Source organism: Vitis riparia, chromosome 12, assembly GCF_004353265.1.
Source record: "Vitis riparia cultivar Riparia Gloire de Montpellier isolate 1030 chromosome 12, EGFV_Vit.rip_1.0, whole genome shotgun sequence".
In the NCBI taxonomy this organism is placed as follows: Eukaryota; Viridiplantae; Streptophyta; class Magnoliopsida; order Vitales; family Vitaceae; genus Vitis; species Vitis riparia.
The window spans coordinates 18,032,949-18,058,520 of record NC_048442.1 but is presented as its reverse complement, the minus strand read 5'-3'; the positions used below and the strand labels follow the sequence as shown (position 1 = coordinate 18,058,520).

Below are 25,572 nucleotides of genomic sequence, written 5' to 3'. Positions count from 1 at the left end.
ACCAATTAGGCATGAATCATGTATTGGACGAATATCGCTTCTCGGCTCCATTTAAACCTACAATGATCTGAGAGTCGGCTTTCGATCGATTATAGAAGAACTAAAAATAATGACTGGGAAGAAACTGTCGGGTCGCTAACACCGATCATGTGGTACAAATACTGAGGAACAAATCCTAAAGGAAATCCTAATCTTGTCACATCAGCAGGAAGCGTCAGGATTGGTTAGCCATGTGCTGCCTGATATAAATCTGCCAAGCCAATCGTGTATGCCACGCAACCTTTAACGTCTCACTCAAGCATATAAAAGAGGAAAAAGAACAAAAGATGGGGATCATTTTCCTAGAGAGCCAAGACACCCACCAATAAAGAAGTTGACACTAGAAGATTAGCCAGCAACCCGGATAGTCACCAAATCATCACATCTGGAAATGTTGTGCACCAACAATTGGCATCGTTTGTGGGAATGAAACAAAAAGCCAACCATGGTGACTACATGGGTAGCTAACCACACTAATGTTGAGGGTGTCACCCCGACAACTTATGAGTGGCCATAGTGAATGATTGAACCCCAACTGATAGAGTACCGAAGGTAGCTGGACGAGTTGAGAAGAACCGTTGATTGGCACAAAAGAGAGAAAAACTAGATCTTGGCAGCCCGACTTGACGCAACTGCCCAGTCGCTATCAGTGGATGAAGAGGTGATAACAGGACTGCCAAAGAAGAACTACTTAGTCTTACCAAATAGCTTGATCCATCCGAAAGCAAAGATCCTCGAATGGGGAGGCACGATCTTCAACTATTGTATTTTCCGAAACGGATTTGTTGCCCATCGTAAGACCGCCCAAAAAAAAAAAAAAAAAAAGTCAAAGTGCCTAAGAAGCCTAAGGTGCGCAAAGAGCACTCAGCCAAGCCAAAGTGCCTAGAGAAGCCTAAGTTGCACAAAGAGCACTTGGCCAAGCCAAAGTGCCTAAGAAGCCTAAGGTGCGCAAAGAGCACCCGACCAAGCCAAAGTGCTGAAAGAAGCATAAGGTGCCCAAAAAGCACCCGATCAAGCTAAAGTGCCTAAGAAGCCTAAGGTGCGCAAAAGACACCCGACTAAGCCAAAGTGCCTAAAGAAGCCTAAGGTGCACAAAGAGCACCCGACTAAGCCAAAGTGCCTAAGAAGCCTAACGTGTGCAAAGAGCACCCGACCAAGCCAAAGTGCCTAAGAAGCCTAAGGTGCCCAAGTAGGCACCCGACCAGGCCTATCGCCTAACAAATCCTAAGGTGCCCAAATAGCACATGACTAGGCCTAGAGCCCAATAAAGCCTAAGGTGCCCAAGTGGCACCCAACTAAACCTAGTGCCTAACAAAGCCTAAGGTGCTCAAGTAGCACTCGACTAGGCCTAGAGTCCAATAAAGCCTAAATTGCCCAAGTGGCACCCGGCTAGGCCTAGCGCCTAACAAAACTTGGGGTGCCCAAGTAGCACTTGGCCAGGACTAAAGCCCAATAAAGCCTAAGTGCCCAAGTAGCACCCGGTCAGGGTTAGAGCCCAACACAGCTTAAGATGACCAAACAACACCCAACCAGGCCAAATGCCCAATAAAACCTAAGGTGACTAAGTAGCACATGACTAGGCCTAGAGCCTAATAAAACCTAAGGTACCCAAGTGGCACCCGGCTAGGTTTTGCGCCCAACAAAGCTTGGGGTGCCCAAGTAGCACCCGACTAAGCCTAAAACCCAACAAAGCTTAAGGTGCCTAAGTAGCACTCGGCCAGGGCTAGAACCCAACAAAGCCTAAGGTGACCAAGTAGCACACAGTTAGACCTAGAACCCAATAAAACCTAAGGTGTCCAAGTGGCATACGGCTAGGCTTAGCGCCCAACAAAGCCTAAGGTGCCCAAGTAGTACCTGGCCAGGCTTAACGCCCAATAAAGTCTTAGGTGCCAAAGAAGTACCCGATTGAAAAGCCTTAGGTGCCAAGTAACACCCAGCCAAAGCCTTAGGTTCTAAGAAGCACCCGACAAAAGTGTCAGGTGCCAAGAAAACATCCGACCAAAAGCCTTAGGTGCCAAAAATGCACCTAACTAGCCTCGGTTGGTCAGTTTCAACAATGAGGTCACGAAATTCACCCTCTTGCCTACCGAAATCCCTGATGTCATACTTCATCTGCACAACAGAAAAAAGACAAAGAAATATGGAGGAAAAACGTAACAATACGAAAAAAAAAAAAAAAAAAAAAAACTCAACTTACTCTCAAACGCAACAAGAAGAAGCAAAACAATTCTTATCAACACACTCAAGTCCTAGGAAGAAAACTGGGGCATGACAACCAAAGCTAGGGGACAAGGTAGTACTGCCCTACCCTTGCGTGTGTACACTTGGAAAACACAACCTCACCACCCACAGAGTTCTAACCTACAAAGAATCAGAAAAGACGAAATGTCCATCAAGGCCAAGTGCCCAACAAAGTAAAAAGCCCATTTAGGCAAAATGCTTATCTAGGCGAAATACCTAACGAGGTGAAATGTCCATCTAGGCAAAATATCCATCAAAGCCAAATGCCCAACAAGGTGAAATGTCCATCTAAGTGAAGTGCCCATCAAGACCGAGTGCCCATCTAGCCAAAATGCCCAATAAGGTGAAATGCCCGTCCAGGCAAAGTGCTCAAACAAAGAAAGATTCCCAAAGAAAGATCAAAAGGCAGTAATGCACGTTGTGTCGCCTTGTGCAAATCTCCAAGTGTCGCCGCTCCTCAAGGCGATGCGTGCATGACTTAATATCTTCATACGAACCACAACACGAAGGTTTCACGCCCAAGTAGCTCTCGGTGCACAATGTCCCAAACCCACTTGGCCATGAAATAGGGCATTAGAGGTACCAACCATAAAAGACGACCAACTCATGAGTCTGCCTGCCCGCTAGGGTCGGGTGGAAGATTTCACTACATAAGCTCCCCTCTAAGGAGTGTCGGGAAAGGGTTGGATGCTGTATCAATCGAATATCGCTTCTTGGCTCCATTTAAACCTACAATGATCCAAGAACCGACCTCCGATTGATCCTAGAATAACTAAAAATGACAACTAGAAAGAAACTGTCGGGCCGCTAACATGGATCATGTGGTATAAATACCGATGAACAAATCCTAAAGGAAATCCTCATCTTGTCACATTAACAGGAAATGTCAGGGTTGGTCGACCATGCACCACCTAATACAGATCTACCAAGCCAATCGTGTACGCCACACAACCTCTAATGTTTCACTTAAGCCTATAAAGGAGGAAAAAGAACAAGATATGGGGATCCTTCTCCTAGAGAACCAAGCCACCCACCAACAGAAAAAGTGACACTAGAAGATTGGCCAACGACTCGAATAGTCACCGGATCATCACATCTAAAAAGGTTGTACACCAACACCAACACCAACACTTACCTTAACTTATTTAGTAGATACCTGATTTTAGAATTTAGAGAGGTGTTATGGTTCATTACTCTACCTTCTCAATAGATAACCTGACCCTGAACCCAACTCGATTTTTCTAAGACATGCTTTTACTTTCTAAGAGTCACACTTAGAGTTTTTAATTTTTTATTTTATTTTTCCTTTTAAAAATAAAACAAAAATAAGTAGTGACTTTAAATTGTTTTTCAAAAATAAAAAATTTTCAAATAAAAAAAGTGAATCTTATCATCGAGTGGGAACACATGTGAAAAATAAATGTGGATCCACAAAAGTATTTTGAAAATTTTTATTTAATTTGTAATTACTTAATCAATTTCTTGAATTCTAAATTATTTTTAAAAACTAGAAGATTTGTTGAAGAATTTAAAAGTGTGAACTATGTCCTACTTGATTATTTTTATTTCTTTATGTTTTCCTTTTATTTTTAAAAGCCAATAAAAACATGTACTTTTTTATGAAACAATTGTCTTTTATTTTTTTTTTAAACTCTTTTTAGGGAATAAAAACCAAACAGTGATATAAATTTTTTAAACCTACCATTTTGTTTTTAAAAAATAGAATATTGTTTCTATGCCCAAACAAACATTTATTATTTAGTTAAAAAAACTCTCAAAGTTGTTTTGTTTTAAATAAAAATAAAAATTATTTTAAACTGCGGATGTATATTATTGTCAATTCTTTTTTCATTCCTAGTCTTGTTGTTACCTAACAATAAAATAGAAATTCCAACCCCACCTTTCTAGGTGCATCCATAGAAATCCAAACATATGGATTGGAATCATCAAATTCATTCTTATTTTAGGTAAAATAAGAATAAAAACAAAATATTTATTTCCATTCATCAAATATGCTCTTAACTTAATATGTGATCGGATAGAGTGGGTCTTCCTTTAGTTTTAAAAATTGATTTTTTAAAAGGTAAATATAAAAATGCTTTGTTTTGATCATTTAGTTTACTTTTAGCGTTAGTTTTTTAAATGACGGGTTTAATTTTTACATTAAATTTTTTTATACTAAACTCATTTTTTAAAAGATGAATTTATTTTTTTACCATGAAAGAGAGATTTACATAAAATCTAATGGTTTGATAATTAATTTTGAGAAAATGGTTTTCTTTTTAATATTTTAAAATATTACACTATCCTTGTAAAAAAATTTGGCGTAGTTGTGGACCCCGCATTTTCGGCTCAATGCGTTTCCCACTCGAAGGCGATCTCGATTTTTATTTCGAAAAATGATTTTTATTGATTAAAAATGACTTGGAGTCGCCACTTATTTTTGTTTTATTTTTAAAGGGTAAACAAAATAAGAAAGAAAAACCCTAAGTGTGACTCCTTATTTGGAAAAGGTGGTCTACGAAAAACCGGATCGGGTTCGGGGGTCAGGTTACTTATCTGGAAGGTACGGTAAGGACCGTAGCACCCTTCTAAGTCCCTAAAGTCGGGTCTCTACTAATAAAATGAAGCAATCATGGCAATTGATGAGGGAATCAATGAATACTCAGAGTGATTATGCACATGCGAGAATCTAAACATGCATACAGAAAATGACCTGAGCGGATGTGGATGCGTACCTGGGCAACGAGCCACCATGCGCTATCAAGAAAGGAGGTTAGTGCATAATAACAATCACGAGATATATCATAGGGCATAATAAAATCTATCATTCATGGCAATTAAATCAATCAATTATAAATTCACTTATGTGGGGCCCCCACCAAAGCCCGATTTACATTGCATGAATTAATCTCACGAATCCCATTATTTCGGAATTGTGAAGATTCATCATTCTTGCTTGTTAAAATCAAGAGGAACAGAAGATTGTTTGAAAGCCAAAATGGAATTAAAACCATTTGAGAGGAAATTGGATTTTTGAAATTTATTTGAAAATTGGAGTTTGTGAATTAAGTTTAAGAATTGGAATTTAGAAATTAAATTTAAAAGAAATTGGAATGTTGAAAATTATTTGAGAGTTTGGAACTATGAAAATTAAATTATGAAAATTGGAATATTGAAAATTATTTGAAAGTGGAATTTTTTAAAATAAATAAATAAAATGATGATAATGATAAATAAATGTGAAAATTGGAAATTTGGAAATTAGAGATTAAATTCAGAAATTGGAAAATAGGAATTTCAGAAATTGAGAATTAAATTTGGAAATCGGAACTTTGATGAATTATTTAAAGATGGAATTTTAAAAATAAATGAATAAATAAAATAATAATAATAACGAAAATAATAATGATTAATGGGAATATTGGAATTTTCATAAATAGAAATTTAATTCGGAAATCGAAAGTTTTAAATAAACTGTTTAAAATGGAATTTTAGAATAAATAAATAAAATAAAATAATTAAATAGATTAATGTGAATATTGGAACTTTTGGAATTAGAAATTAAAATCGGAAAGTCGGAAATTTTAATAAATTGTTTAAAATGGAATTTTAGAATAAATAAATAAAATAATAATAATTAGAGTGAATATTGGGATTTTTTAGAATTAGAAATTAAAAAAATCGAAAGTCGGAAATTTTAAAGAATTGTTTTAAAATGGAGTTTTAAAATAAATAAATAAATAAAATAATAATAATTAAATAGATTAATGGGAATATTGGAATTTTTGGACTTAGAAATTAAAATCGAAAAACGGAAGTTTTAATAAATTATTTAAAATGGAACTTTAGAATAAATAAATAAAATAATAATAATTAGAGTGAATATTGGGATTTTTTAGAATTAGAAATTAAAAAATCGAAAGTCGGAAATTTTGAAGAATGGTTTAAAAATGGAATTTTAGAATAAATAGATAAAATACTAATAATTAAATAGATTAATGCGAATATTTGGATTTTCGGAATTAGGAATTAAATTTCAAAGATCGGCATTTTGAAGTGTTATTTGATAATAGTAGGTTTGGTAAGTTGGGTTTGGGAATCAGAATTTAGAAAAGTTTAATGGGATATTAATGCTTTAAAAAAATGCATTTTATAAAGTGAAAACAACCAGATGGGCCAGCTTGATACCAAGTATGGGCCATCTCTAAAGTGTGTGAACAAATCATGAGGAGTTTTATTATTTTTTTTTTAAAAAACATCATTGGACCTGGGCTCCACCTCAAGCCCATTCCCATTAACCTGATGCCCAAGCCTAATTGGTCCCAAAAGCTCCACAGCCCACAACCTATTTTGTAATGGCCGACTCAAGTCCTGCCCACATGCACCCGAGCCCAAGGGCTCATAGCCAATATGCAAGAACCCATAAACACAGAAAAAAAACGACCACTGTAGACATCAAAATGTGCAAACTATCAAATGCTTCTCTCTAGGATAAAGGTTAGGAGAAGTGGGGCGGTGCGGTGTTGGTCCGAACTACTCGTGGTCGCTAAGATGAGAGAGAACGGCCGGCCACCGACGATAATCTTTAAAGGTGGCAGCAGCAAAAGTGTAGTGATGGGTAGCCGTGGCGGCGCATGGAGTGGTGATCGTTGTGTCGACATGGTGAGGCCGGGGTTGGTACCGGAGGGGAGTGGCCATGCATGTGAAACTCCATGCATGCAGATGGAAAGTGGATGTAGTGATTAAGGAAGAGAATGGGTATTGGGAGAGTTGATGGAGTATAACAATATGGAAATGGGTGTGTAGGTAGTGAGATAGAGGAGGTTTGATGGGTTAGAAATAAGTCAATAAGGTATATGGGGTGTCAGCATGAAGGGCATGGGCTGCAAACGAGAAGGGTGGCATGCATGGCTGTGGACGGTCGGACGGGTACGCGAGCATGGTTCCCATGCAGATGGGTAGGTAACGGGCCCTACCATAGCCGAGTTGCAAGTTGAGTACTGAACCAGAAATTTTCATCTCCAAGAGCATGAGTGCCAAAATAGAACTCCGAAAATATATTGAAAACCAAGCTAAAAATCAACCATAAAATGAAGGCATGCTGGCTCCAAATATGCAAGAACATCCAAGAACATAATAAAAACCACAATGTTCGCATTCATTCATCAGGATAAATAAAAGGAAAAAAAACTAGCAAACCCAGAAATCATAACAAAATGGTATGAAAGCAAAGAGGTCCAGCTGAATAGAAACCATACCTGCCCTCCTTCTTCCTCGGGCAAGCTTTTTTTTTTCCTTTTTTTTTTTTTGAAGATAGCTCCCCTTGACACCACCTCCTGCAGTCCCTCTTTCAAAACATCAACCCCTCCACTATTCACCGCTCAGCATCCTCAGGAGCCTCAACCACCGCCATGGCGACGGTCACCTGCTCCGCTACGTGTCTCCAGCAGCTCGCTTCAAGAAGTTGGTCCCCCCCTGTCCTCTACAAGAAGCTGTCGTCCATCCCGAGTGCAACTTGAGGGGTCTACAAATATGCCCCTCTTCGGTAGAGTTCATGAGTGTAAGGAATATAAACACTAGAGTGAAAAGAAAGTGTGAATAGTGAGTGGTATGAAGTGAACTCTACCGAAGAACAAAGGAGACCCCCAAAAGGACACTAATGAGACAAGAACTCAAACCAACAGATGAGCAAAAGGGGTCTAACCCTAAGAGAAAAGGATGTCACAAAATGCCTCTGAAGCCACACTAAGGATCCAGGCTCCCTCTAAGACGTCTCTAAAAGTGACTCAAAAGATCAATGTCAAAGATGAGTAACGGTCGAACCACCCTAGAGTACGGACAAAACGCTCCTAAAGGAGACTGCCTTATGCGAGCTATATGAGAATGTCGAGTGTAGGGCGCCCAATAACATGACCAAAGTATGTGTCACGAACTCAAAGAACTATGTCATGTGTAGTGAAAGGGGAAGTCTCGAAGAGCATGATGAATAAGCAATAAGCACCAAAGCAATCAGGTGAAGAGAACGACTCTAAACGCCCAAAATGAAGGAAAACAAGATGACTTAAAATGCCTGGATGAGTATGCACGACGATGGCTCTGAACGCCAAAACTAAAGAAAGATGGTGACTCGAAATCGAACAAGACTCAACTCAATCTAACAAAACAATGACCGATCGATATACATGCGGTCTCAGAAACTGAACTGTCATGACAAGGAGATGGCCGATCGATATAGGTGCAGCCCCGACTCAAACTGACACGATAATGACCGATCGATATAGGTGTGGTCCCAGAAACTGAATTGTCATGACAAGGAGATGGCCGATCGATATAGGTGCGGCTCCGACTCAAACTCAAACTGATAGGATGATGACCGATCGATATAGGTGCGGCCCCGACTCAAACTGACACGACAATGACCGATCGATATAGGTGCGGTCCCAGAAACTGAACTGTCATGACAAGGAGATGGCCGATCGATATAGGTGCGGCCCCGACTCAAACTAACAAGATGATGACCGATCGATATAGGTGCGGTCCCATAAACTAAACTGTCATGACAAGGAGATGACCGATCGATATAGGTGCGGCCCCAGAAACACAAACTGATAGGATGATGACCGATTGATATAGGTGCGGCCCCAACTCGAATTCAAACTGATAGGATGATGACCGATCGATACAGGTGCGGTCCCGGAAACTGAACTGTCATGACAAGGAGATGGCCGATCGATATAGGTGCGGCCCCGACTCAAACTAACAAGATGATGACCGATCGATATAGGTGCGGTCCCATAAACTAAACTGTCATGACAAGGAGATGACCGATCGATATAGGTGCGGCCCCAGAAACACAAACTGATAGGATGATGACCGATTGATATAGGTGCGGCCCCAACTCGAATTCAAACTGATAGGATGATGACCGATCGATACAGGTGCGGTCCCGACTCGAAAACTAACATGACAGGGAGATGGCCGATCGATATAGGTGCGGCCTCGACTCAAACTCAAACTGATATGACAAGGAGATGGCCGATCGGTATAGGTGCGGCCCCGACTCAAACTGACACGATAATGACCGATTGATATAGGTGCGGTCCCATAAACTAAACTGTCATGACAAGGAAATGGCCGATCGATATAGGTGCGGCCCCGACTCAAACTAACAAGATGATGACCGATCGATATAGGTGCGGTCCCATAAACTAAACTGTCATGACAAGGAGATGACCGATCGATATAGGTGCGGCCCCAGAAACACAAACTGATAGGATGATGACCGATTGATATAGGTGCGGCCCCAACTCGAATTCAAACTGATAGGATGATGACCGATCGATACAGGTGCGGTCCCGGAAACTGAACTGTCATGACAAGGAGATGACCGATCGATATAGGTGCGGCCCGACTCAAACTAACAAGATGATGACCGATCGATATAGGTGCGGTCCCATAAACTAAACTGTCATGACAAGGAGATGACCGATCGATATAGGTGCGGCCCCAGAAACACAAACTGATAGGATGATGACCGATTGATATAGGTGCGGCCCAACTCGAATTCAAACTGATAGGATGATGACCGATCGATACAGGTGCGGTCCCGACTCGAAAACTAACATGACAGGGAGATGGCCGATCGATATAGGTGCGGCCTCGACTCAAACTCAAACTGATATGACAAGGAGATGGCCGATCGATATAGGTGCGGCCCCGACTCAAACTGACACGATAATGACCGATTGATATAGGTGCGGTCCCATAAACTAAACTGTCATGACAAGGAAATGGCCGATCGATATAGGTGCGGCCCCGACTCAAACTAACAAGATGATGACCGATCGATATAGGTGCGGTCCCATAAACTAAACTGTCATGACAAGGAGATGACCGATCGATATAGGTGCGGCCCCAGAAACACAAACTGATAGGATGATGACCGATTGATATAGGTGCGGCCCCAACTCGAATTCAAACTGATAGGATGATGACCGATCGATACAGGTGCGGTCCCGACTCGAAAACTAACATGACAGGGAGATGACCGATCGATATAGGTGCGGCCCAAAAACTAAACTGACATGATGGTGATCTAATCAAATGGCCCAAAGCCAAAGGATAACGAGGATAACGATGCAAGCAAATTCGGAAGGAGTGGATATGTCCCAGTATGACAACTCATGAGGATTGACAACTAGGTCAAAAGATAGTGAAGCAAGTGAAAGGTCCGATGATCCTAAGAAGGCTAGAAAAGGAGGGTATGCCCCAGTATGCAACTCGCAGAGGTTAATAACTAGGTCAAAAAGGTGAATGAAACCTGTGAAAGGTCCGGTGCTCTAAGAGAAGGGGGAATGCCTCAGTATGTAACGGTGAGGGTCAACAACTAGACCAAAAAGTGAATGAGACCTATGGAAGGTCCAATGATCCTAGGGAATGGGGGTATGCACCAGTATGCAACTCAAGGGAGTCAACAACTAGATCAAAAAGTGAATGAAACATGTGGAAGGTCTAGTGATCCAAGTAAGGAGGGTATGCCCCAGTATGTGACTCGCAGGGGTCAACAACTAGATCGAAAAGTGAATGAAACCTATGGAAGGTCTAATGCTCTCAGAGAAGGGGGTATGCCCCAGTATGCAATGATGAACAGACAGAGATGCAAAATGTCTCAAAACTACTGTACTCTGAAATATGCTCATCCATCATGTAATGAAAATGTCCAACGTCAAATAGGTAATGCCAAACAGGACCATGTATCGTGACACCATGCTGACAAAACAAAACTAACTAATGAATAACAACAATAATGATGACCAGTGCTCAAAATGAAAAGAGCAAGCAAATCAACACTCAACATGCCAACTATCAAAATGAAAACATCGTCACTAATAAGTCAACAATCTATCAGGCCCTACCATCATGGAAGATGTTGAACCTAAAGTCCAAAAGATGTATGAAAACACAACCAAGGTGATCGAGGACTGATCTACATCTCCTCCTAATCGAGAAAATGGTGAGGTCATGTGGGATGTGCAGGATAAAATAAGGTGATGATCAGGCTCTGGTATGATAGGAGGCATGAAAGTATCCAGGGTGAAATAACTGAGTACGAGATGGAAGGTAGGCAAGTATCTGATATCACCCAAGTATGCCGAGAAGACTAGACCCAAGGCGTCAATAACTCTATAATCCATCGGAAACAACAATCACAAACAGAAAGTCAAATCTCGGTGTCGAAACATCCAACTAAGTGGCTATGCCCCAGTATCCAATGAGGACAATATGAAATAGTCCAATGTAAAGAACCAATCCAATCTCTCTCCAAAAGATGGATATGCCCCAGTGTACGGGATCCAATAGGGTGGCGATGCTCCAATGAAAAATGACCTCCATCCCGGCTATGCCCCAGTGTAAATCAGTGCATCCAAGTCAACAACTGCTGAAAATGACCACGCATAGTGCATATCAATAAATCAATCGATCTCCACTCCTGACGCCAAAAATGGAAACATCTCAACATAATCCATATGAATCAGAATCCCCGAGCTCCATGAGTACGAATGAACTGGCTATGCCCCGGTATAAACCATCTAAAGTGACTATGCTCCAAGATAAATCAAAGTCCATCGCCGATGAGAGGGCTACGCCCCAAAATAAATCGTGATCTCAAAAATCAACCATCAATGAGTAGAGTGACTGTATCTCCAATAAAAGCGCTCTCTGAAATGGCTATGCCCCAGTATAGGGTCATCCCACAACTGCTAATCCATCATAATCCAAGTGAAGAAGCGAACTGACTATGCCTCAGTGCAAGACATCATCCCGAAAGAAAACGTCATCGATGAGCAGGGTATGCCCCAGTGTAGATAACGGCGCCTCTGAAAATCCATCACTGATAGTAGGGGTATGCCCCAGTGTAAATCATCATCTCGAATCCCCATCCATCATGCTCCGAGGAATAATCTCCGACCAAGCTCGAGTATTGTCCACGTGCGAACTATCAAACGCAATGTGAAGTTGTGGCCTCAGGGTGGTCTTCAGACACGGGACGTAACGTAGGCCAAGGTAATAAGATGAAAGAAACGAAAGGAAACTAGGCTCAAAGATCCCAATGATATAATCCTCATACCCCTCGTGCATGATATGCAATGCGTAGAAAACGTCATGAGTCCCGGACCTAGGGGTCCCCACACGAAAAGTGATGATAAATGAATGGTCACATCGAATGAACAAGTATGATGTGTGGATGCTGAACCCAAGTCAAACATCAAGCAGGATGAGAAAAGAAAGAAATCAGATGAGGTAGAGTGGAATGGAGGAATAAAATAAAGATAGAAGAAGACGAAGAGATAGAAAAGTGAGTGATGGTCAACTCGCATCAAAGCATGGAAAATAGTCACATCTGAAATAGATGGAATGATGGATAGAGCAAGGATCCAGAGATACTAAAGAAAAGGTCGCTCATCTCTCTCATAAAAATCGAATGGATAACTCATACTCTCACCCAAAATATACATCAAGATGAAATCTTAGAAAGAAGCTCTCATACGAACTCTCTCTAACACATGAACTCAATGAAGCAACCCGGCACGTCCATACACATGCCCAATGAAGAACGATAAAATGAACAAGGCGCTATATATTTTTTTCCTTTTTTTTTTTTTTTTTTTTCTTTTTTTTTTTTTTTTTTTTTTTTTTTTTTTTTTTTTTTTTTTTTTTTTTTGCGCATACTCTGATCAAATAATGAATGAACTCCCATGAAAATACATACCCAAATGATCAAACCCCCTCCACATACGAATGTAACATGAATCCTCACCAACAAGACAACCTCTCAAAATAACATCTCTGAACCACTGCCCATGGGGTGAATGATAGGAAAAAATGTGACAATCCTCCATGCAGTGACGTGTGAAAAACCACCACTCAAGGTAAAACAAGATAATGTCGAGTAATCAATGATGAGAGAAAAGACGGAAGGAATATCACAAGTGGTGGTATGTGATATCGGAAAATAGTGATGAAATGATGTCCAAGTGGAAAATATCATAATGAAGAGTGAGGAATGATGCCTGAATATGTATGTCAGGTCTGGAACTCATGACGTATCCAATCATAGCATGCAAACACTACAGGATCCCCAACCCGGTGTAATAAGTAAATGAGGTGATGAAAGAAAAAGCTATGTGCTCATGTGAGGCTCAAAGGGCTAGCAACGGGTAACTCTATATGTAAGGGTGATAGGGTAAATAGGCTCATGAAATGATGGCCACCCATCCTTTGACCACAACCTCAAACATCGTGCTTTCAAGATCTCACATGGTCAATACTAAAGACTGGCATCCATCCAACATAGTCATGGTGACTCCTCTGAAATCATGCGAAAGCCCCCACTGATGCTCTATGACAACCATCAATGTACTCTGAAAATCAACTCACTCCATCATCATAAGCCACTCACCATCATCTCATAAAATCACCATCTCTAATCGTCCCGACTCTCTGAAGTCATATGCAATGGCTCAAAACATCGTCAAGTAGTCAAACCACTCTCTCATCATGATCTATCTATCATCGTGTAAAGCTCACCTCGGGTCTAACCATCTCGGACTCTACCTAGTCAGATCAAGGAAATAATGGAAAGGAAAGGCAATGGTACTGTAGCATGATAAGGCGAACAAGGGTAGTAAAGTCGTGTAATGGTACCAATGGGTGGTGTCATGTCAAGCTCAAAATGGGTAGGTCGACAAGTCCACAGAGTTAGGGTATGGATATGGATATGGTACTGCTCCAATCAGAAGGTGAAATGGGTCACGATCTCAAACTCCCTAGGTCGATCTCCTGATCCTAGGTCAATAGGCTCAATATCCTCCATGATAGGTTAGACAAAAGTGATCATGATGTATAAGTGAAAATCTGTCTCAAATCAAAAGCATAGCACACATCAACGCAAGATATGCAAAACATACTCATTAGAAAAGAGAATAACACATACTCAAAGTAAAAAGATCATATCACTAAATGAACCAAATGAGTACATCATGTGTGAAGCGATAGAGGACTACAAAAGACTAGACTCCCAGCATGAACTATAAACAACAACTCTGAATCAAACTGGACTCGACAGAACGGGAACGACTCTGACGTCGACCATAAATCAAAATGAAAGATGCTCTGAGCTAAACCGCTGCAAAATGATGTACCCATGTCAACTGAAACAAGTCCCCAACTCGAGATGTCCCAAAATACTATGCGATCATCGATACCATCAACATCCAAATCAATCTACTGAAGACCAGGAGGAGGAGGAACTGCATGTGTAGAATGTGTAGGCAGAGGATTGGTGGTCACACTTGGCCCAGCCAAGTTGACCAACCCTGAATCGATCAAATCCTGTATCGCATGATGAAGTGCTGAACAACGCTCAGTATCGTGCCCCGGAATCTGATGATACAAGCAGTGCTCATGTGAACGGAAATGAGGAGGAATAGGATGGGGCAAAGGCCTCGGCACCAAAGGAACAATCACTCCAGCGTCCCTGAGCTTCTCAAAAGCTCTAGTCAAAGTCATGCCCAACGGAGTGAACTGTCTCGCGGGCCTCTGTGCAAAAGGTCTAGGCGGTGGGTGAATAGCGGCTCTCGGATGTGGTGGTCGCGGCTGCATGCTAGTCTGAGCAATGTAAGGCTCCTGAGCATAATCCAGCTGATACTGATACTGTGGAAAAGAGAAAGGAGCTCTGACTGGAGGAGGTCTGTAAGACGAGTGATGTGCGGGCCTCCGATACTGATAGCTAATAGCGCCAACCTCTCCAGATCTACCAAATGATCCAATCGGCTTCTTCCCCTTACTGTCAGGGGAAGGAGTAACATCCGTCCATAATCCTCGAGCGATGGCCTCCTCAACACTGAAAGCTGCCTGAACCAGACTCTTGAGGTCCTGAAATGGGACGCCCACAAGACGTCTCGCGAACCTCGGCTGTAGGTTCCGAAGAACCATATCAATCTGATCCTGCTCCTTAGGCCGGTCTATCATACCAGCCACCTTTGCCCTCCAACGAGTGACAAAGGAAGAAATAGACTCGTCTGGCCTCTGCCTGGTGGCCTCCAACTCTCGTCTAGATACGTCAATATCAGCACTGAAAGCAAACTGAGTCAGAAACTCATGAGCCACATCCTCCCAGGTGCGGAGTCTCGAAGGCTCAACCGAAGCAAACCACCTCTGAGCTGCTCCACTAAGTGACATAGGGAAGAGGGCCACCAACTGCGCATCATCGATACCATGTGCCCTCATGACCGTGCTGAACAGTCTCAAGTGGATCTTGGGACAACCAATCCCACTGTAACGCTCGATGTCTGGCATGCGAAACTTGGCGGGCAAGCTAGCCGCCGGTATGCCGTCTCTGTCATCCCAAGTCAAACCTCCGTCCTGCAATCTGATCCGTCTCATCATGGACTCAAGCCTCTCAACCTTGGCCTCCTGCTCGGCTAAACGAGTATCCTCAATAGTGGGAACCATGGGAGGTGGCACTGTGACAGTAGGTGGTGGAATGGTCTCATAATGATCTGCCAGATGGAATGGAGTACCAAGTGAAACCCCAGGTGGACGAGTCTGTGCTGTCTGAGATGCATGAGGAATCGTCTCGTCAGTGACCATGCCAGTCGGATGAGGATCCTGGCGAGAACTCTCTATCTGATCCAAGCGTCTACTGACTCCGGCCATGAACTCCTGAAAGGAAGCAAGTGTGGAAGCTAGCTCGTCCGACATCTCAACTGAACTGTCTGAACTCGGATATGAATCTGCTCTGATCAATCGTCCTCCAACTCTCCTCCAAGAATGTGACTCCAGACTCAAACGACTCCTAAACTGACTCCCTACAATGCAAACAAAACGGATGAAGGACACGAGATAAAACTCTAAAATACGACAATACAACATGCAAGCACATGGTCCTGAGGTGGCAATCAAAAATCTGGATACATGACGAAAACTTTAGAGTCATAAAGGTGTCCACTGTGAGGTGGCTACAAATGTGACTAGAGAATTCTCATCAATAATCTAAGATGAAAGAGGTGTGAAAAACACACTATCATGAGATCAGTACTCCATCTATAACCACATATCCTTGAATCAACCTTCAACTTGAGCTCTATAAGAGAAAAAATGATAAGGTGATCAAGGCGAATCTTTCGAAAAAGGTGTGAATATGAAAACGTGTCTTTCACCTTTCTGTAATGAAAATATGAGCATCGAGTCGAAAATCAAACTAAGGATCAAACAAAGAATGAGGTATCGGGCTCGTGATAGGTGTACAGTGCAAAAACAAGACGATCATGATCGATGAACATATCCCGAAGCATCCAGTAAGTGACAACAAAGTGAAAGAATGTGTCCAACCAAGAAAGAAAGACGAAAGCCCTAGGGGGTAAGCATGACAAACTCATTGAGTGAAAAACGTAATCCAAGGTGACACAATAAAGGTGATCCGACTGATACTCAAACTCAAACCGATCTCTGAGCACTCTCGACTGGAGACTAAAAAGAAGGAGTGTCGAATCCGAACTATGACTACAGAGGCTATGAAGGCCCTCAGATGCACCCACGTGTAGGGAGGAAGTCCTGATCGAAAGATCTAAGCTCATCCTACGAGGTCAAGGTGGCTCTAAATGGATCTGGGTGGACTTTAAAAATCCCTAGCAGAAGCGATCGTACCCTCCGACGGTACGCAACCCTCTGCACGCCTCCAAAGAGACGGGGCGCTTCCATGCAAGGTGGTCATCACCTCCACACATGCACTACCTCGACATCCCAGGGGGTTTCCTATGGTGAAACCTCTCAAACTCTCAAAGCTCAATGGTCAACTAAAGTGCACAGTGAATGGTGTGGGTGCATCCGAAAACCCTAAGAATCTAGAGCAGAAGATGAAACACACTGGTCGCACGACTATCCATGAAACCTAGCTCGGGGCTATACAAGTCTTCAATGATCGGACTCCAATCGACATCAAAGTGTCGCTCTCCTCCAGAATGCTCCCGTACATCGATATAGCCCATCGCTAGACCCTACTCCTAATCTCTGGCTCGGTCAGAAAGCAAGCACACAGAAGGTCTCACACTTGCAATAGTGAGAACCGAGATGAAAGGAATGACCGAAACCAAGAGACTTGGAGGTAGGGGGATAAAAGTGAGACCCACATAGACAGACGACATGCAATCATGCAGAGGGAGGGCAGTCGTGCATCATACAATCAGGCAGAGCAGGATATATCACTCATGTACACACAAGATAAGCGAGAATACGACAATCAAGGCGAATAGTGATACAAACATCATGTTCAAAGGACGATCAAGATAATATACAAGCAAATGAATCAACATGTCCAACCAAAATGATATACAGTGGTGAGTGTATGTATGTGAGGTGACTAGAACAATCATGGCAAAATCAGAGTCAATGTGCTAAGCAATACAAGACGATCAATCAACAACAAACCAACATGTCTGTCTCAAACGAATATATCAATGAAGCACATAAAATCATGGCATTGAAAATCTCAATCAAGACAAATTAGTCAACATAATCAACACGTCAAAATCTCAAATAGATATAACATCCAAGCATGCATCAAAAACTCTCAATGTGCAATCAAGAGATGAGTACTCACTGATCGACTCACCAAACGCCACATTTGCTTCAATTTAAGTTCAAGCTTGACCCTTTAAAAATCCCCAGTGGAGTCGCCATTTTGTGGACCCCGCATTTTCGGCTCAATGCGTTTCCCACTCGAAGGCGATCTCGATTTTTATTTCGAAAAATGATTTTTATTGATTAAAAATGACTTGGAGTCGCCACTTATTTTTGTTTTATTTTTAAAGGGTAAACAAAATAAGAAAGAAAAACCCTAAGTGTGACTCCTTATTTGGAAAAGGTGGTCTACGAAAAACCGGATCGGGTTCGGGGGTCAGGTTACTTATCTGGAAGGTACGGTAAGGACCGTAGCACCCTTCTAAGTCCCTAAAGTCGGGTCTCTACTAATAAAATGAAGCAATCATGGCAATTGATGAGGGAATCAATGAATACTCAGAGTGATTATGCACATGCGAGAATCTAAACATGCATACAGAAAATGACCTGAGCGGATGTGGATGCGTACCTGGGCAACGAGCCACCATGCGCTATCAAGAAAGGAGGTTAGTGCATAATAACAATCACGAGATATATCATAGGGCATAATAAAATCTATCATTCATGGCAATTAAATCAATCAATTATAAATTCACTTATGTGGGGCCCCCACCAAAGCCCGATTTACATTGCATGAATTAATCTCACGAATCCCATTATTTCGGAATTGTGAAGATTCATCATTCTTGCTTGTTAAAATCAAGAGGAACAGAAGATTGTTTGAAAGCCAAAATGGAATTAAAACCATTTGAGAGGAAATTGGATTTTTGAAATTTATTTGAAAATTGGAGTTTGTGAATTAAGTTTAAGAATTGGAATTTAGAAATTAAATTTAAAAGAAATTGGAATGTTGAAAATTATTTGAGAGTTTGGAACTATGAAAATTAAATTATGAAAATTGGAATATTGAAAATTATTTGAAAGTGGAATTTTTTAAAATAAATAAATAAAATGATGATAATGATAAATAAATGTGAAAATTGGAAATTTGGAAATTAGAGATTAAATTCAGAAATTGGAAAATAGGAATTTCAGAAATTGAGAATTAAATTTGGAAATCGGAACTTTGATGAATTATTTAAAGATGGAATTTTAAAAATAAATGAATAAATAAAATAATAATAATAACGAAAATAATAATGATTAATGGGAATATTGGAATTTTCATAAATAGAAATTTAATTCGGAAATCGAAAGTTTTAAATAAACTGTTTAAAATGGAATTTTTAGAATAAATAAATAAAATAAAATAATTAAATAGATTAATGTGAATATTGGAACTTTTGGAATTAGAAATTAAAATCGGAAAGTCGGAAATTTTAATAAATTGTTTAAAATGGAATTTTAGAATAAATAAATAAAATAATAATAATTAGAGTGAATATTGGGATTTTTTAGAATTAGAAATTAAAAAAATCGAAAGTCGGAAATTTTAAAGAATTGTTTTAAAATGGAGTTTTAAAATAAATAAATAAATAAAATAATAATAATTAAATAGATTAATGGGAATATTGGAATTTTTGGACTTAGAAATTAAAATCGAAAAACGGAAGTTTTAATAAATTATTTAAAATGGAACTTTAGAATAAATAAATAAAATAATAATAATTAGAGTGAATATTGGGATTTTTTAGAATTAGAAATTAAAAAATCGAAAGTCGGAAATTTTGAAGAATGGTTTAAAAATGGAATTTTAGAATAAATAGATAAAATACTAATAATTAAATAGATTAATGCGAATATTTGGATTTTCGGAATTAGGAATTAAATTTCAAAGATCGGCATTTTGAAGTGTTATTTGATAATAGTAGGTTTGGTAAGTTGGGTTTGGGAATCAGAATTTAGAAAAGTTTAATGGGATATTAATGCTTTAAAAAAATGCATTTTATAAAGTGAAAACAACCAGATGGGCCAGCTTGATACCAAGTATGGGCCATCTCTAAAGTGTGTGAACAAATCATGAGGAGTTTTATTATTTTTTTTTTAAAAAACATCATTGGACCTGGGCTCCACCTCAAGCCCATTCCCATTAACCTGATGCCCAAGCCTAATTGGTCCCAAAAGCTCCACAGCCCACAACCTATTTTGTAATGGCCGACTCAAGTCCTGCCCACATGCACCCGAGCCCAAGGGCTCATAGCCAATATGCAAGAACCCATAAACACAGAAAAAAAACGACCACTGTAGACATCAAAATGTGCAAACTATCAAATGCTTCTCTCTAGGATAAAGGTTAGGAGAAGTGGGGCGGTGCGGTGTTGGTCCGAACTACTCGTGGTCGCTAAGATGAGAGAGAACGGCCGGCCACCGACGATAATCTTTAAAGGTGGCAGCAGCAAAAGTGTAGTGATGGGTAGCCGTGGCGGCGCATGGAGTGGTGATCGTTGTGTCGACATGGTGAGGCCGGGGTTGGTACCGGAGGGGAGTGGCCATGCATGTGAAACTCCATGCATGCAGATGGAAAGTGGATGTAGTGATTAAGGAAGAGAATGGGTATTGGGAGAGTTGATGGAGTATAACAATATGGAAATGGGTGTGTAGGTAGTGAGATAGAGGAGGTTTGATGGGTTAGAAATAAGTCAATAAGGTATATGGGGTGTCAGCATGAAGGGCATGGGCTGCAAACGAGAAGGGTGGCATGCATGGCTGTGGACGGTCGGACGGGTACGCGAGCATGGTTCCCATGCAGATGGGTAGGTAACGGATAGCCGAGTTGCAAGTTGAGTACTGAACCAGAAATTTTCATCTCCAAGAGCATGAGTGCCAAAATAGAACTCCGAAAATATATTGAAAACCAAGCTAAAAATCAACCATAAAATGAAGGCATGCTGGCTCCAAATATGCAAGAACATCCAAGAACATAATAAAAACCACAATGTTCGCATTCATTCATCAGGATAAATAAAAGGAAAAAAAACTAGCAAACCCAGAAATCATAACAAAATGGTATGAAAGCAAAGAGGTCCAGCTGAATAGAAACCATACCTGCCCTCCTTCTTCCTCGGGCAAGCTTTTTTTTTCCTTTTTTTTTTTTTGAAGATAGCTCCCCTTGACACCACCTCCTGCAGTCCCTCTTTCAAAACATCAACCCCTCCACTATTCACCGCTCAGCATCCTCAGGAGCCTCAACCACCGCCATGGCGACGGTCACCTGCTCCGCTACGTGTCTCCAGCAGCTCGCTTCAAGAAGTTGGTCCCCCCCTGTCCTCTACAAGAAGCTGTCGTCCATCCCGAGTGCAACTTGAGGGGTCTACAGTAGTGCAAATTGTTTAGAACTAAAAAACACATTTAATAATTAGAAAACAAAAAAGTTGGTGTTTTCAAAGAACATGTTTTAGTTGTTTTAAGCTATTTTGTGTTGACCGTTTTAAAAAATTATTATATAAATATGAAAAATTATAAAAAAATAAGGTGCTTTGTACAACCATTATTTTTAAAACATACTTAGAAAATACAAAACAAGTTAAAGAGGATTTTAGGTACCAAAGGAGACATTTGTTCTATAAACCATAATAATTTTGAATTTTTAATAATTATTTTCGAAAATAATTTTGAAATGACCTCAACAACCATGAAAGAAACACTATTAGGATGTTCTTGCCAGTTCACTTGACCCACACTCTCATTTGGGTTGCTTAGTTAGAGACTGTTTTTATTTTTAATATTAAACAAACATTAAAACAAAATAATATTTTACCTTTTTAGTTGTTTGGGATTGTCTACTCTGCTTTATGTAAAGATTAATTTGAACTTTAATATAAATTAAATATTAAAACAAGATAATATTTATCTTTTTAGTTGTTGTCTCAGGCTGGCTTTCGGAGTAAAAAATTTGCATTGATATGACTATACAATCGTAACATATGCTCAAGTGATGAAAATAAAAAATATATAATTTTTATTATTTTAAAATATTAAAAATATAAATTTATTCAAAATTTTCTAAAATATAAAAAAATTAATGAAGTTATAATATTTTATAAATTAAAATTAATTTGATAAGATAAATTATTAATATAACTTTTAATAAATTTAATTATTTAAATAAATTAATATCAATAGCAAAAAATTATTATTGAAAATTTTAAAAATTAAATCTCAAATAAAATATTTTATATAAATCCATTTTTATTACGATATGTATAATTTGATACACACATTGCATTGCATGATGCAAACTTTCTCATGATATAATTTATGAGTCCTATTAAAATCTTTTATATATCTAGATGTATGATTTGATAACTTTCTTATGATACAATTTACGTATCTTGTTGAAGTATTTATATATCTAAAAATATCGTACGATACTAACAACCATGATTATAAAAGAAGTTCTCCCTATATAATTTATCTAAGTCTCTTATTTATAGGAGTTGATCACACGTAATTGTATTGTTATTCACAATTAAATACGATATTTAATTCTTTACCAAAAAAAGAAAGTTAAAGTCATCATGGATAGTTGTGTTGTAATACACCATTACCGTATCCATTTATAACAGGTAACATATTATTTTTATTTACTATAAATTATTTATGTAATATTTTTTTCTACTTTATTGTAATTTTTGTTTTATATTTATTTGCATTGACTTTCTTATTATATATTACTTAAATTTTTTCTTATTTAGTAATGAAAAAATTTGAAAAAAAAAATATAAGAAAAGAAAATGGTGACCATAAAAATTTTATTTACAAAATTTTTCTTATTTTTTTCCATAATATTTTCTTTATTTCTTTTTTCTGTCTCATTTTCCTTGAATAGAATGATTTCCCTTAAACCACTACCATGTTAAGGCACCGCCGTGAGCTTGTGTCTTTCTCACTCTTCTCTATGAGTCGCATCATCACCCACCTTTCTATAAGTATCCTTCACCATAGGCACTGAAGTTCAATTCTTCTACAAGGATCATTCACTGAAGGCACTCAAGTTCCATCGCAGAAAGTGGGAGATGGCTGGCCTTGAAGGTGTTGACAATGGTGGTGATGAGAACCTAACCATGGTGGAGTCACGAGAATGGGTTATGGTAGCCTACGCCGCCAGAGGCATTCCAACGTCTGATCACCTCAAACTTCGCACCACAAAACTATCACTCGACGCTGACTCAATCCCCAAGGACCATGTGGCTGTCGAGCTCCTCTGGGTTTCCGTCGACCCGTATCTCCGAGGAAGAATGAGCGGTCAAGACGAAGGGCTCTACTTTTCCCAATTTGCCCTTGATGAGGTTCATATATTATAACTCAGCTTTCATATATTTTTTCATTTTGTGGAATTTTTTTCTTAGTTCAAACTGGAAAAGCAGGTGATAACGACATGTGGAATCGGAAGGGTAATTCGGTCAAAAAGCAGTAGATTTTCCAAGGGTGATCTCGTTAGTACCTCTTTTTTCCCCTTCTCGGAGTACTGCATCATAGAGGCTACTTCTTTGCAAGTGGTTGATCAAACGGCTGGGATTGAAATTTCGACTTATCTCAGCGCTCTAGGTAAGCGTTGGGATATGAAATTATTGATTTAGGCACTGGTTTTTTTGGTAAAATCCCAGTTTGACCTCAGTTGCAATGTGGCTCACGTGGTAGGGGTTCCTGGATTTGCTGCATGGGTGGCAATTGAAGTGATTGGCAACCCTAAGTCGGGATCCAACGTGTTCATCTCCGCAGCAGCTGGTGGTGTTGGAATGTTCGCCGGACAACTAGCTAAATTCAAAGGTTGTAGAGTTGTGGGTAGTACCGGAACTGATGAAAAGGTATGGTAATACAGAGAGATAACGAGAAATAACAAATAAAAAGATTCGGAGGATGTTTATTTTTTTGGTTTTTTGTTGAAAATAATTTATTTTCAGAATTTAGGCAGCTTGTTTTTCTATATTTTAATTTATTATAATTTTTTTTTTTCTAAATAAAAAAAATCAAAATATTTAATTTTTTATAAATAAAAAAATTAATACATTAATTTTTCTTTAGTTTTTAATATTTAATAAAAATAAACTATCAAGCATTAACTTCCTATTTACAATTAAGCAAAAAAACAAACACTACCTTATTTTTATTTTTATTTTAAAGCAAGAAGTAAATAATGTTATAAATTTTTTAAAACTATTTTTTGTTTTTAAAAACAGAATATTATTTTTAAATCATATGCAGAAACAAACTTTTATTATAAATAATTTAAATATTTTAAAAAAATTATTTTCTATGTGTTGATTACTTTTGCCCCCTTTCAATGAACTCCACGCAGGTGAAACTATTGAAAGAGGAGTTTGGCTATGACGATGCATTCAACTACAACAAAGAAACAGATTTTGATGCTGCTTTAAGCAAGTAAGACTTCGTATGAATTTGCCAATTATAACTTGTCCATGCATGGCCGAATATGCATGTAGATTTTTACTGTAAACATCAATTCACATGACTGAATGGATGAAATTCATTGAATAATGCAGGTATTTCCCTAATGGTATCGACCTCTACCTCGATAATGTTGGTGGTAAAATGCTTGAGGCAGTCCTAAACCATGTTAATGCCCGTGCCCGCATAGCAGTCTCTGGAATGATATCTCAATATAATCAGGTACATCATCTTCTCAAGTTGAATACGACCTGGCCAGGGAGTAACTCTGAGAGGCTTAAAACATTCCTTCCGCCTCTATGAAGTTTACATGCTCCCATATGTAAACTTACATGTGAAGTATATTTGCTACCTGTATTTTTGGTTGGTTTTCTACTACTGATTAATCATTTTATGCAGGTTTGGACAGAAAGAGAAGGGGTCAGGAATCTGCTGAATATTGTGGGAAAGGAAGTGAGAATTGAAGGGTATTTGATGGGTTCGCATATGGATCGGTTTGACGATTTTACAAAGGCGATGGTGACCTACACAAAAGAAGGGAAGCTAAGATCCAAACACAAAATCTACTATGGAATTGAGAGCTTCATTGAGAGCTTGGGATCCATATTCTCTAGCTCTAACATTGGAAAAGTAGTCATTCAAGTTAAGCCATAATTTTATCCTTACCAACACTATTCTTTCGGGATCAAGGACTATATTTTAGGATTCTATGTTTGCATTGAATACACTATATATCTCTGGATTTCTAAGCCTTGTTGCTTCATATGAAATAATAATGACTGTTATTGTTTGAATATTCCAGCCTTTTATTTTTTTTTTTTTCATATTATGTTTTGAAAATCTTGAAGTAGCTTCAATTCTGAGGGAACAGATCAAGGAACATATAGTTAGACCTTACAGTGGAGAAGGGACAGCTTGATTCCAATCTGAAAGTGCTTTTGCAAAGAGACAAGTCAATACTTAGCTTGAAATGGTATTCTTTTCAGCAAAGAGGTAAGCTAACCATGCAAGCGCTGGACTCCCATTCAGGAGGAATGGTTTGAGACCTTTAGCCATACTTTTCTTTGACACCAATAGGTGTAAAACATGGTGAAGCACATCTGATTAGACAATTAATGGATGGTTTGAAAGAAACCCTTTTGATTTCTCAATCTGAATTAAGCTTTCAACTCGAGAATCGAATAAAAATGGACCAGTATTTCATGCTTTTAAGGGTTATTTGTTTCTAGTTGTGTTATGGGAAGAATGCTGATTTGGGTT

The 25,572-nt window shown here is 39.2% G+C and overlaps 2 protein-coding genes across 3 annotated transcripts in view; one reads left to right on the top strand and one right to left on the bottom strand.

Moving 5' to 3' along the window:
* LOC117926481 (2-alkenal reductase (NADP(+)-dependent)-like) overlaps positions 1 to 25,058 on the top strand; it is a 29,942-nt gene extending 4,884 nt beyond the window's left edge. Inside the window, exons 2-7 of one of the 2 annotated variants that reach the window (XM_034845576.1) lie at positions 22,910 to 23,192; positions 23,271 to 23,451; positions 23,545 to 23,711; positions 24,203 to 24,285; positions 24,408 to 24,534; positions 24,712 to 25,058. In XM_034845576.1, the coding sequence (XP_034701467.1) occupies positions 22,920 to 23,192; positions 23,271 to 23,451; positions 23,545 to 23,711; positions 24,203 to 24,285; positions 24,408 to 24,534; positions 24,712 to 24,966 (1,086 nt within the window). In that variant the 5' untranslated portion in view covers positions 22,910 to 22,919 and the 3' untranslated portion in view covers positions 24,967 to 25,058. Of the gene's footprint in view, positions 1 to 22,874; positions 23,193 to 23,270; positions 23,452 to 23,544; positions 23,712 to 24,202; positions 24,286 to 24,407; positions 24,535 to 24,711 lie in introns of both variants that reach the window. The other variant, XM_034845577.1, reaches the window with a different exon arrangement.
* LOC117926057 lies at positions 643 to 16,047 on the bottom strand. Its single transcript, XM_034845141.1, has 4 exons — positions 15,346 to 16,047; positions 14,635 to 15,258; positions 2,066 to 2,151; positions 643 to 712 (listed from the first exon to the last, which is right to left on the bottom strand). Exons 1-4 carry the CDS (start codon positions 16,045 to 16,047, stop codon positions 643 to 645), a joined length of 1,482 nt encoding a protein of 493 aa, XP_034701032.1.
* Positions 25,059 to 25,572: the final 514 nt, after the last annotated feature.

Bases quoted from the DNA above. Each gene is read 5' to 3' on its own strand.
- LOC117926057 (XM_034845141.1), bottom strand. From the start codon at position 16,047: ATGTCGGACGAGCTAGCTTCCACACTTGCTTCCTTTCAGGAGTTCATG. The intron at 2,152-14,634 runs GTGACCACCAAT...TCTGTTGTGCAG, and splicing joins TCAACTTGGCTGGGCCAAGT to ATGAAGTATGACATCAGGGA. The intron at 713-2,065 runs GTGCATTTTTGG...CTTCTTTGGCAG, and splicing joins GACCAACCGAGGCTAGTTAG to TCCTGTTATCACCTCTTCAT.